This window comes from Thalassophryne amazonica, chromosome 5 (assembly GCF_902500255.1).
Source record: "Thalassophryne amazonica chromosome 5, fThaAma1.1, whole genome shotgun sequence".
Taxonomy (NCBI): domain Eukaryota; kingdom Metazoa; phylum Chordata; class Actinopteri; order Batrachoidiformes; family Batrachoididae; genus Thalassophryne; species Thalassophryne amazonica.
Window position 1 is genome coordinate 120,434,415 of NC_047107.1, and position 12,314 is coordinate 120,446,728.

Sequence of the window (12,314 nt, forward strand, 5' to 3'; positions counted from 1 at the left end):
AAAAGCAGATCACAGACATGACACAAAACTAAAGTCATTTCAAATGGCAACTTTCTGGCTTTAAGAAACACTATAAAAAATCAGGAAAAAAATTGTGGCAGTCAGTAACGGTTACTTTTTTAGACCAAGCAGAGGGAAAAAAATATGGACTCACTCAATTCTGAGGAATAAATTATGGAATCACCCTGTAAATTTTCATCTCCAAAACTAACACCTGCATCAAATCAGATCTGCTTGTTAGTCTGCATCTAAAAAGGAGTGATTACACCTTAGAGAGCTGTTGCACCAAGTGGACTGACATGAATCATGGCTCCAACACAAGAGATATCAATTGAAACAAAGGAGAGGATTATCAAACTCTTAAAAGAGGGTAAATCATTACGCAATGTTGCAAAAGATGTTGGTTGTTCACAGTCAGCTGTGTCTAAACTCTGGACCAAATACAAACAACATGGGAAGGTTGTTAAAGGCAAACATACTGGTAGACCAAGGAAGACATCAAAGCGTCAAGACAGAAAACTTAAAGCAATATGTCTCAAAAATCGAAAATGCACAACAAAACAAATGAGGAACGAATGGGAGGAAACTGGAGTCAGTGTCTGTGACCGAACTGTAAGAAACCGCCTAAAGGAAATGGGATTTACATACAGAAAAGCTAAACGAAAGCCTTCATTAACACCTAAACAGAAAAAAACAAGGTTACAATGGGCTAAGGAAAAGCAATCGTGGACTGTGGATGACTGGATTAAAGTTATATTCAGTGATGAATCTCAAATCTGCATTGGGCAAGGTGATGATGCTGGAACTTTTGTTTGGTGCCGTTCCAATGAGATTTATAAAGATGTCTGCCTGAAGAGAACATGTAAATTTCCACAGTCATTGATGATATGGAGCTGCATGTCAGGTAAAGGCACTGGGGAGATGGCTGTCATTACATCATCAATAAATGCACAAGTTTATGTTGATATTTTGGACACTTTTCTTATCCCATCAATTGAAAGGATGTTTGGGGATGATGAAATCATTTTTCAAGATGATAATGCATCTTGCCATAGAGCAAAAACTGTGAAGGTACCAGCAGGCCAAGCGTGCCGCAGCCCGTGCAGTCACAGAGGCAAAAACTCGGGTCTAGGAGGAGTTCGGGGAGGCCATGGATGAGGACTGTCGGTCGGCCTCGAAGAGATTCTGGCAAACCGTCTGATGCCTCAGGAGGCGGAAGCAGCTGAAGAGGAAGCAGAGACTGGGGACTCAGAGGCGGACTCATCCATTACCCAGGTCGAAGTCACCAAGGTGGTTAGAAAGTTCCTCGATGGCAAGGCTCCTGGGGTGGATGAAATCCATCCTGAGTACCTTAAGTCTCTGGATGTTGTGGGGCTGTCTTGGCTGACACGCCTCTGCAACATCGCGTGGCGATCGGGGACAGTGCCTCTGGATTGGCAGACCGGGGTGGTGGTCCCTCTGTTTAAGAAGGGGGAAAAGGAGGGTGTGTTCCAACTATAGGGGGATCACACTCCTCAGCCTCCCCGGTAAGGTCTATTCCAGAGTACTGGAGAGGAGAATTCGACCGATGGTCGAACCTCGGATTCAGCCAGGAGCAGTGTGGTTTTCGTCCTGGTCGTGGCACACTGGACCAGCTCTACACATTCCATCGGGTGCTCGGAGTCGAGCCGCTGCTCCTCCACGTCGAAAGGAGTCAGTTGAGGTGGCTCGGGCATCTTTTCCGGATCCCCCCTGGACACCTCGCTGGAGAGGTGTTCCGGGCACGTCCCACTGGGAGGAGGCCCCGGGGAAGACCCAGGACACGCTGGAGGGACTACATCTCTCGGCTGGCTTGGGAGCGCCTTGGGGTTCCCCCGGAGGAGCTGGGGGAGGTGTGTGTGGATCGGGAGGTCTGGGCGGCTTTGCTTGAGCTGCTGCCCCCGCGACCTGACTCTGGATAAAGCGGAAGAAAATGGATGGATGGATGGATGTGTAATAGTACAGCCTATAGGGGCCATGGATTTTAAAGTGACTTAAGATGTGTTGTAAATACGAGAAGAAATTAAATTGATTAGTATTGTGTCAAGAATGGTGAATTGTTCTGTGGTAGAAGAATGTATGTGAATGTGACTGACTGTGATATGGTTTGACTTTGTTTGCCTGTGAAAGTGATTTATTGTGGGAGAGGAGTTTTTGAATATTGTGCTATTTCATTGTTAATTTATTTGATGTGCCCAGGGACTGCGGATGGAAATTAGCTATTTAGCTATAATCTGGTGCAACTCATCTCTGTCTCGTTGAGCTTAATGATGCTTTACATTGTCCCTTAAATAAACTAATAAACTAAACAAATAAAGTAAACTAAATAAATGTGTCATTAATTAAATACATCATTAAATAATTACTTAAATGTGTCATTACTTAACTAAATGTGTCATTAAGTAATTATTCTCAATTTTAATTAATTAATGACACAATGAATTAATAACACATTTAAGTAATTATTTAATTATGTATTTATTTAATTAATGACATAATTAATTAATGACACTTTTAAGTAACTATTTAATGATATATTTATTTATTTAATTTTGGCACTCTTATTCCTCCATATAGTGCAGCTTGAACTGCTTCGAGGTGAAAGTTTGGATTTGCAAGAAGAGTCTGCGGTTTTGTGAATGTAGCTTGTATTATTATTATTATTATTATTATAACTACTATTTCTTCTTCTTCCTCCTCCTCTTACTGCTCTCACTCGGAGGGGTGCCATCTCAACTCAACTCAACCTTTATTTTTAAAGCACGTTTAAAACGACAGCAGTCGACCAAAGTCCTGTACAAAATTAAAAATGGGCACCAAGTTATCCCAATCGCAACTAAATGAATTAAAGATAACAATTAAATTACACCAGGCAATAAAACAGTGGTGGTGGCCAAGTGGTTAATGCGCTTGGTTTCAGTTCAGAAGGTTCCGGGTTCAAATCCCACCCCTGCCACATTTCTCCATGTAATGTGGAGTTGCGTCAGGAAGGGTATCCGGCGTAAAACCTGTGCCAATTCAACATGCAGATCCACCTTGGATTTGCTGTGGCGACCCTGAGTGCAAAACAAGAGAGCAGCTGAAGGGACTTACTTTAGGCAATAAAACAGATAAAAGACAATGTAAAATAAAGAGTAAGAAATAATTTAATTTGATTTCACCCTGTCCTCTGCATCTTCTTCTGTCAGACCAACACCTACATGTCCTCCATCACCACATCCATAAACCTCCTTTTTGGATTTACTCGTCTCCTGCCTAGTGGCTCCATCCTTAGCATCTTTCTCTCTATATACCCTGCGCCACTGATCTGTATATAACACTGGATAGATAGCTCATTGGTCCACACACTCCATACTAATCGCTGAAGCAAACGGACAGCCATCTTACCACTCGCAAGTTCTGTGGACCACACATAGACGGCTTATTAGAACCTTAACAATTCTGAGTGATAACCAAGCTGATTCTCTCATTTCTTTCTTTTTGTATTCCAGTTAATGTAACCTTCATCCCTCCTAATCTGTGTCTGCCATGATTAGCTATTTCATTTATTTCCTGTCTTTCTTTTAGTACTTTGACACATTCTCCCCTTCCATTCTCAATTACTCAATCTCACTGGGACAAATACTCCATTCTAAAAATTATTATTCTTTAATCAAAGTTTATACATATCATGAACAAAAGTGAACAAGAACAAAAATGGATATATAACAAAAGTCATGATGAATAACACAGCAATAGTAGATTTTTAATAGTTGCACTGAAAGACTAAAACACCACTTAACTAGCTACAGGAGAGTTGTTTTTTTTTTTTGCAATGACAGTATTTATTACACACAACTCTATGAGCTTCAGCCTAATATTAGTAATAAAGTTCACAGCAACAACGTCTAAAGCTCCAAAACTATGCACAAGTAGACCTGATGAATGTCTTAAAATAGTACAGCAAATGGTTCGTTCAACACAAAACTCAGCATGTGGCTACACACAAGCCACTTATTATTATTATTATTATTATAATTATTATCTATGCCTATATGCTGGAATAAAGGATGGAAGTCTTCAAATTATTGTTCATTACTTTCCATTTCAATTATATTCACAGGTTAAATGTTCGTCCACAGCCTTTGAAATGACAATTTGTGCAGTTTATAGCTGCACATGAAGGCATTTTGTTTTGTTTTGGGTTTTTTGGGCAAAATCACAAAGAATTTAATTCCGTGTGCCTAGTTAAAGATCGGTAATAAAGAGCGTTCAGAAGCGGGACATGCGAGTGATAATATGGCGGCTGATTCACTTCAGAAATATTGGCAATGATCTATCCAGTATTATATACAGATGAGTGTCCTGCGCCCCTCCTCTGCACATGTCCAAACTATCTCAAACTTGCCTCTCTGACAAAACAAAAAACATGAGCATTATCTAACATTCATGTAGGTGAAATTACAATAAATAAAAGCAGTACATGTCATCAAGAGGGAGACTATTTGTGAGGGACTAGCAATGTCGCTTCCTGTTGGCAAAATAGTCTTAGTTAATCCTGCTTTTACACTAAACCAGCTAAATGTTACACAGCAGCATTTCTTTTGAGACTTGCTCAACATATGTACTGTTTGTATCTGTGCACCTATAACAGGTGATTTCACTGATTAGCACATCTACTTGTTTGAAGACTTGAACTAATTAAAATCAGCTGGTCTGTGGTAAGACTTAACCCACTGAAGCTGGGATTACCCACCACTGATTGTGTCGCATGTGCACCTATTTGCATGTTTCCTCCCAGAATTTTGTGCACTCGGGTGGACACGCTTGAAATCGCTGTTTTCCGTGCAAATAAACTCTATTACCTGTGAATTATTGTGAGCATTTGAATGTTTTGCCTCAGTTTTTAATTTTATTAATTTAATTTTTAATTGAACCTTTATTTAACCAGGTTGGTTCCATTGAGATCAAGATCTCTTTTGCAAGGGAGACCTGGACAATTATAAAGTTTCCAGTTCACCTAACCTGCATATCATTGGAGTTTCCATAGACTGTGACATTTTCACCACAGTTGTTTTGTATAACTGATAAAAATATAACATAAAAAAAATCAGGCAAACAACATGAATAAAACCTGATGTCAATCAATCAATCAATTTTTTTTATATAGCGCCAAATCACAACAAACAGTTGCCCCAAGGCGCTTTATATTGTAAGGCAAGGCCATACAATAATTATGTAAAACCCCAACGGTCAAAACGACCCCCTGTGAGCAAGCACTTGGCTACAGTGGGAAGGAAAAACTCCCTTTTAACAGGAAGAAACCTCCAGCAGAACCAGGCTCAGGGAGGGGCAGTCTTCTGCTGGGACTGGTTGGGGCTGAGGGAGAGAACCAGGAAAAAGACATGCTGTGGAGGGGAGCAGAGATCGATCACTAATGATTAAATGCAGAGTGGTGCATACAGAGCAAAAAGAAAAAGAAACAGTGCATCATGGGAACCCCCCAGCAGTCTACGTCTATAGCAGCATAACTAAGGGATGGTTCAGGGTCACCTGATCCAGCCCTAACTATAAGCTTTAGCAAAAAGGAAAGTTTTAAGCCTAATCTTAAAAGTAGAGAGGGTGTCTGTCTCCCTGATCTGAATTGGGAGCTGGTTCCACAGGAGAGGAGCCTGAAAGCTGAAGGCTCTGCCTCCCATTCTACTCTTACAAACCCTAGGAACTACAAGTAAGCCTGCAGTCTGAGAGCGAAGCGCTCTATTGGGGTAATATGGTACTACGAGGTCCCTAAGATAAGATGGGACCTGATTATTCAAAACCTTATAAGTAAGAAGAAGAATTTTAAATTCTATTCTAGAATTAACAGGAAGCCAATGAAGAGAGGCCAATATGGGTGAGATATGCTCTCTCCTTCTAGTCCCCGTCAGTACTCTAGCTGCAGCATTTTGAATTAACTGAAGGCTTTTTAGGGAACTTTTAGGACAACCTGATAATAATGAATTACAATAGTCCAGCCTAGAGGAAATAAATGCATGAATTAGTTTTTCAGCATCACTCTGAGACAAGACCTTTCTGATTTTAGAGATATTGCGTAAATGCAAAAAAGCAGTCCTACATATTTGTTTAATATGCACTTTGAATGACATATCCTGATCAAAAATGACTCCAAGATTTCTCACAGTATTACTAGAGGTCAGGGTAATGCCATCCAGAGTAAGGATCTGGTTAGACACCATGTTTCTAAGATTTGTGGGGCCAAGTACAATAACTTCAGTTTTATCTGAGTTTAAAAGCAGGAAATTAGAGGTCATCCATGTCTTTATGTCTGTAAGACAATCCTGCAGTTTAGCTAATTGGTGTGTGTCCTCTGGCTTCATGGATAGATAAAGCTGGGTATCATCTGCGTAACAATGAAAATTTAAGCAATACCGTCTAATAATACTGCCTAAGGGAAGCATGTATAAAGTGAATAAAATTGGTCCTAGCACAGAACCTTGTGGAACTCCATAATTAACTTTAGTCTGTGAAGAAGATTCCCCATTTACATGAACAAATTGTAATCTATTAGACAAATATGATTCAAACCACCGCAGCGCAGTGCCTTTAATACCTATGGCATGCTCTAATCTCTGTAATAAAATTTTATGGTCAACAGTATCAAAAGCAGCACTGAGATCTAACAGAACAAGCACAGAGATGAGTCCACTGTCCGAGGCCATAAGAAGATCATTTGTAACCTTCACTAATGCTGTTTCTGTACTATGATGAATTCTAAAACCTGACTGAAACTCTTCAAATAGACCATTCCTCTGCAGATGATCAGTTAGCTGTTTTACAACTACCCTTTCAAGAATTTTTGAGAGAAAAGGAAGGTTGGAGATTGGCCTATAATTAGCTAAGATAGCTGGGTCAAGTGATGGCTTTTTAAGTAATGGTTTAATTACTGCCACCTTAAAAGCCTGTGGTACATAGCCAACTAACAAAGATAGATTGATCATATTTAAGATCGAAGCATTAAATAATGGTAGGGCTTCCTTGAGCAGCCTGGTAGGAATGGGGTCTAATAAACATGTTGATGGTTTGGATGAAGTAACTAATGAGAATAACTCAGACAGAACAATCGGAGAGAAAGAGTCTAACCAAATACCGGCATCACTGAAAGCAGCCAAAGATAACGATACGTCTTTGGGATGGTTATGAGTAATTTTTTCTCTAATAGTTAAAATTTTGTTAGCAAAGAAAGTCATGAAGTCATTACTAGTTAAAGTTAATGGAATACTCAGCTCAATAGAGCTCTGACTCTTTGTCAGCCTGGCTACAGTGCTGAAAAGAAACCTGGGGTTGTTCTTATTTTCTTCAATTAGTGATGAGTAGAAAGATGTCCTAGCTTTACGAAGGGCTTTTTTATAGAGCAACAGACTCTTTTTCCAGGCTAAGTGAAGATCTTCTAAATTAGTGAGACGCCATTTCCTCTCCAACTTACGGGTTATCTGCTTTAAGCTACGAGTTTGTGAGTTATACCACGGAGTCAGACACTTCTGATTTAAAGCTCTCTTTTTCAGAGGAGCTACAGCATCCAATAGAAAAAAGTAACAAATCTATGAATATTTAGGCCTGAGAAGTCTCAGCTTCTCCCACTCAACAGATTTTATAATATAAATAAACATAACAACTGACACATTTATTAACATATTTAATTCAATGATAGAGTTGCACTGTTTAAGCGCAAATAATGACATGCAGCCATTCAAGGTGAAAGAACAAAGAGAAAGACGCGCCAATTTAAAGAGGAGAGAGGGAGGAGAAAGACAAGTGGATTCCCGCGGCACAATGCGTTCTTGTTATTACTAACACGCCAGCTTTGTCTACGTGCACAAATACAGGTCTGGGTGGTCCTGGTCCCTCTGCCAGAAAATCCTTCAGTCTCGTCTAAACATCTCTAAAAAAAGGCCCTCACACACTCATTACTGCTGCGGCCGCCTCCTTTGGTCTGTCCCTGTCTTCGGGGTTTCTGCATTAACAGCTCCAGGACGACGCCACATTTGCAGGCACAGTGATTTTAGAAAATCCCACATTCCACACTGCTGCTCTTTCACTCCATCCCTGCTTGGGTTAAAATCAAGAGGTTTTGCTCTCATTAAAGCCAGTGGGAGGTTAAAAGAACTGGTCCTGTTACTCGTTGGCTGAGACGTTGTGGGGATTTGTGCTGCAAAGTGTGAATTTGGCTTCACTATATAAAGTATTTTCCACAACAGCAAAGCCGGGTAAAGCTGGATAAATGTGGCACAGAGGGGCCGGGACAACAGTTGTGACGGTTTTCATTTGCTATGACTGTGCAACGTGCAACAATCAATGTTAGAAATATGCATTCAGCAAGATGGACATAAAGTGGGTTTGCAGCATGCACAGTGCACGGAGCTGGATGGATGCATGCTCAAACCCACTGATGGTGGTCCAAGGAGCGTGTGCACTGGGAGGTCTGGACTTTCTATCCTCACAACAACATTCACTGAGGTGCAGGATTTAGCAGCGGCGTAATCTCACTGTGCTTCTTCACTCTCAGTTTCTACCCATCATTCCCGGTGGAGCTTCTCTACTCGGTTAGACAGTTCAGGTCTATTAGCATGCCCACAGCGATTGAGCCACAGTGGTATTTACTGGTTCACTGTTTTTGGAGGATTGGGAGATCTCTGGGCCAGAGCGACTGATTATCTTTTCGAGTGTTTTTACACTTTACAAAGTGTGGGAGTGGATGTTTTTGGTTTTATCCAGCCTTAAAGGCATCAGCTGAACCCTGGAAACCCTGGATTTGGTCCTGCTTTGTGGCATCACTGTCACAAATACTGATGTTGTGTCTCTTATGCCAGTTGTTTCAGACCACTCACTTATTAAGTTTACAGTCTTGTTGCCTTGTCCACTGGAATGAGAAACTTATTTATCATCACAGCGACACATTAACTCCTCAACTACAAATGAACTTGTAGCCAGACTGCCTAATATCTTAGCGTCACTTTTGGAAAATGACCATTCAAACATGCTCACGACCACGCTCCACCTACATTAAAACCATACCCCCAAAAACACACTCGCCTTGGTTCAATGATTACTTACATGGCCTCAAGCATAAGTCTAAAGGTCTAGAGGTCTGTAAGCGGGTAAAGAAAATGAAAGAATAAAAATGATGTTTTTGTCCTAATTTTTTTGTCCTAAATGTTCAGTTGTCAGATCCATGCACAGAGTCATGTATTAATGCACGTTTTGAAAAATTGCTTGAAAATAACTTTCTAAGACACTAAAAAATACAAACAGGTTTGCAGAAGTCATTTCCTTGTGGACACTTTCACCTTGTTTGACATGTGATTGACAGGCATCAAACTAAGGCAGCAGGCAACAACGCTTCACTTCATGAAACAAATGAAAATCTAACACCAATCAACAAACAGGAACTTTCAAGGTGGATTTTCGATTTCAGCACTGTTTTGAAGCATTACAGGGTCGGACTGTGCAGAACTGAGACGAATCAGAAAGACAGCGACTGACAGAAGACTAAAAGTGATGCTAAGTAAAGGTGGAGCCTGCAGTAATACCACCTGGACCCCAGAGACCGCCATCGCTGCTTCATCACTTATATAAACTATCCAGGCAGAACACATACTCAAAGCTTTTGTTTTTCTGACCAGTGAAGTCACACGTTGTTTTTGTGCAGCATCCATACAATCAGTGCACCTTTTAAATGGTGCCTACTGAGCCATGGCAGCGCGTTCTGATGCGCTGCCAAGAGATTGCTCTGTCAGCTCAGAGATATTGGAATTTTAATTTCAAGTTAACAAATGTCAGGTTGGTACGTGAACAAGAAACAATCTGGGTTATTGTGAAAGGATGGAAGACGTGTGACTGGAGACGACAGCTGGAGGCAGGACGAGGAGACAAAGGGGATGAGGAGAGGAAAAAAGATAGCAGGGAGGATAGAAGATAGAAATTTTATTATAATTGTTGACTGATATGATTATTGTCTTCAACTGGAACCATGAGCTAATGCTTGATTAAAAAACAAAAACCTCTTAAATGTCTCATTTTTGTCTTCATGTGTGCCATTTCCCCGTCTTTCAGGACACGCACAGAGCAGGATAATTCTCCTGACATCCTGGGATACTCACGGCGGCAGTGTGTCTGGTCATGTTGGTAGGATCCTGGAGGGCAGGACTCCAGGCACTGTGTGCCGTCGGCGCTCAGCAGCGGCAGCAGAGAGCTGCAGGACAGACAGTCCAAAGCACTGGAACAGCTGGCACAGGACGGCCGGCAGGCTGTGGAGGAGACATAACAAAAAAAAAAGTCCAGCTCAGAGCGTCGGCAGAACGACAAAACATCTGAACATCCAAACGTTCATCATCACTCCCGCTGAGCTGAACTCGCAGGTTGTGTTTGTGTTGTTCTCATTAATGCCGTTGTTACGTACTCAGGCCCATGGATGTGATTGTCTACATTGTCTTTATGCATATTTGTGCCCACTCACACTCGTGACATTAAACCAGTTGCGCCACCTTGACTAAGCGGTGACCTGAGGTGGCCTTTGCTTTTTACAGCACTGAATTCCCGCCGCCCTTTGTCCCGTCCCATTGACCTTCTCCCCATTAATGCTGGCGGCTCTTCATGATGCAGTAAACAGCAAATACCGCGACGCTGTCAAGCAATCTTGCTGTCAAGTCTTGCCACTAACGCTACAGGCTGACTCTTCAATAATGTGCTGAGGAAATAATAGAATATAAAGGAATATTTTGTTGGTAAATTCCTCCACCTTGTAACAAACCTTAACCCTGTTATTCAAACCTGGACTGTATTTTAAGAATGTTTCCCTGATCCTTTCCGTGCAGTTGAGTTTAAAATGATATCTGGTGAAATTTGAATGCACATGTGCTCCCTAAAGACAGAAATAACATTTTAGATATACCACCTTAAAAAGGTGGTATATCTAAAATCACATTCACATTTCATGTGAATCACATTTCATGTTCACATTTTACTCATATTAAAACATTCTTATTAATCACAGGTGTCAGACCGATTGTAGAAATGGCCAACAAGGTGCAGATTTAGATTTAGAAGTTACAGTAATGCAGGGAGTAGTTAGGATGCACCACAGTTATGATGAAGGAACATGAGAGGAACTGTCTTCCAACGCTGACAACGGATATATTTTTGGAGGATGTCCAGTTCGGTGACCTCAGAGTATCTCTGCTTTTTGTGGATGATGTGGTTCTGTTGGCTTCATCAGGCAGTGAACTAAGCAGGTTTGAGGCCGAGTGTGAAGCGACTGGGATGAGAATCAGCATCTCAACATCTGAGACCATGGACTTCTGTTGAAGTCTGTTCTTCTGTTGGCTTAGCCCTCTGGGTCACGGGAGGGTTATTACCCTAAGTGAAGGAATTCAAGTACACAAGTGGGAGTAAAATGGAATAATAAACTGAGAATAAACTCAATCAATCAAACAATATTTTATTTATATTTATTATATATTTTATTTATTTATATTAGTTACCTTTCTGAGTGGATTCCGCCATGTTAGATTAGCAGCCAGAGAGAGAGACCAGCCAGTGACATCACAGTGCCTCTCTACTCTGATTGACTGTCTCACCCCCCGCCAAAAAAAAAAAAAAAAAAAAACGGATATGTATAATTACATGGCATAAAAACAGGAACCAGAATGTGACCGTTTGACCTCTTAAAATAGGTCAAGGTTAACCATCTTTGAATTTGTCCAATGTCTGTGTCCCAAGAATGCTCCCTGTAAATATGAAGACTTTGGCAGGAATAGAACTGGACTTATGCTGAACACAGACAGATGGACAGATGGACAGACGGACAGACGGACGGATGGATGAATGGATGGATGGATGGATGGATGGATGGATGGATGGATGGATGGATGGATGGATGGATGGATGGATGGATGGATGGATGGATGGATGGATGGATGGATGGACGCAAAGCCTTTGCAATACTCGATGAGTATATTTTGATAGCCTCGGGTAAAAAATGAATTTACCCTTTAACTAATTTGCAGTAACAACACCTTTCTAATTTACACATAGAATTATTCTAGTCAGTTCAAACACAATTAAATGCACGCACACACACACACAATTTAAAAGCAGATGTTAAAAAAACCCAGATACATCCGACGGTATCACATGGATATTGGTCTTTAATTCAGTTGGATCTATCAAGTGCTTTGAGGCTTATACACACACACACACACACACACACACACATTAGGGCCAGGGATTGTGCAACTTTGATGAGATTGTGTAACCGTTAT

The 12,314-nt window shown here is 41.0% G+C and overlaps 1 protein-coding gene across 1 annotated transcript in view; it reads right to left on the bottom strand.

Moving 5' to 3' along the window:
• Nucleotides 1-12,314, bottom strand: part of fras1 (Fraser extracellular matrix complex subunit 1) — a 786,018-nt gene that overhangs the window by 509,257 nt on the left and 264,447 nt on the right. Inside the window, exon 13 of the mRNA XM_034171199.1 lies at nt 10,155-10,301. Coding sequence (XP_034027090.1) covers nt 10,155-10,301 — 147 coding nt within the window. The remainder of the gene's footprint in view (nt 1-10,154; nt 10,302-12,314) is intronic.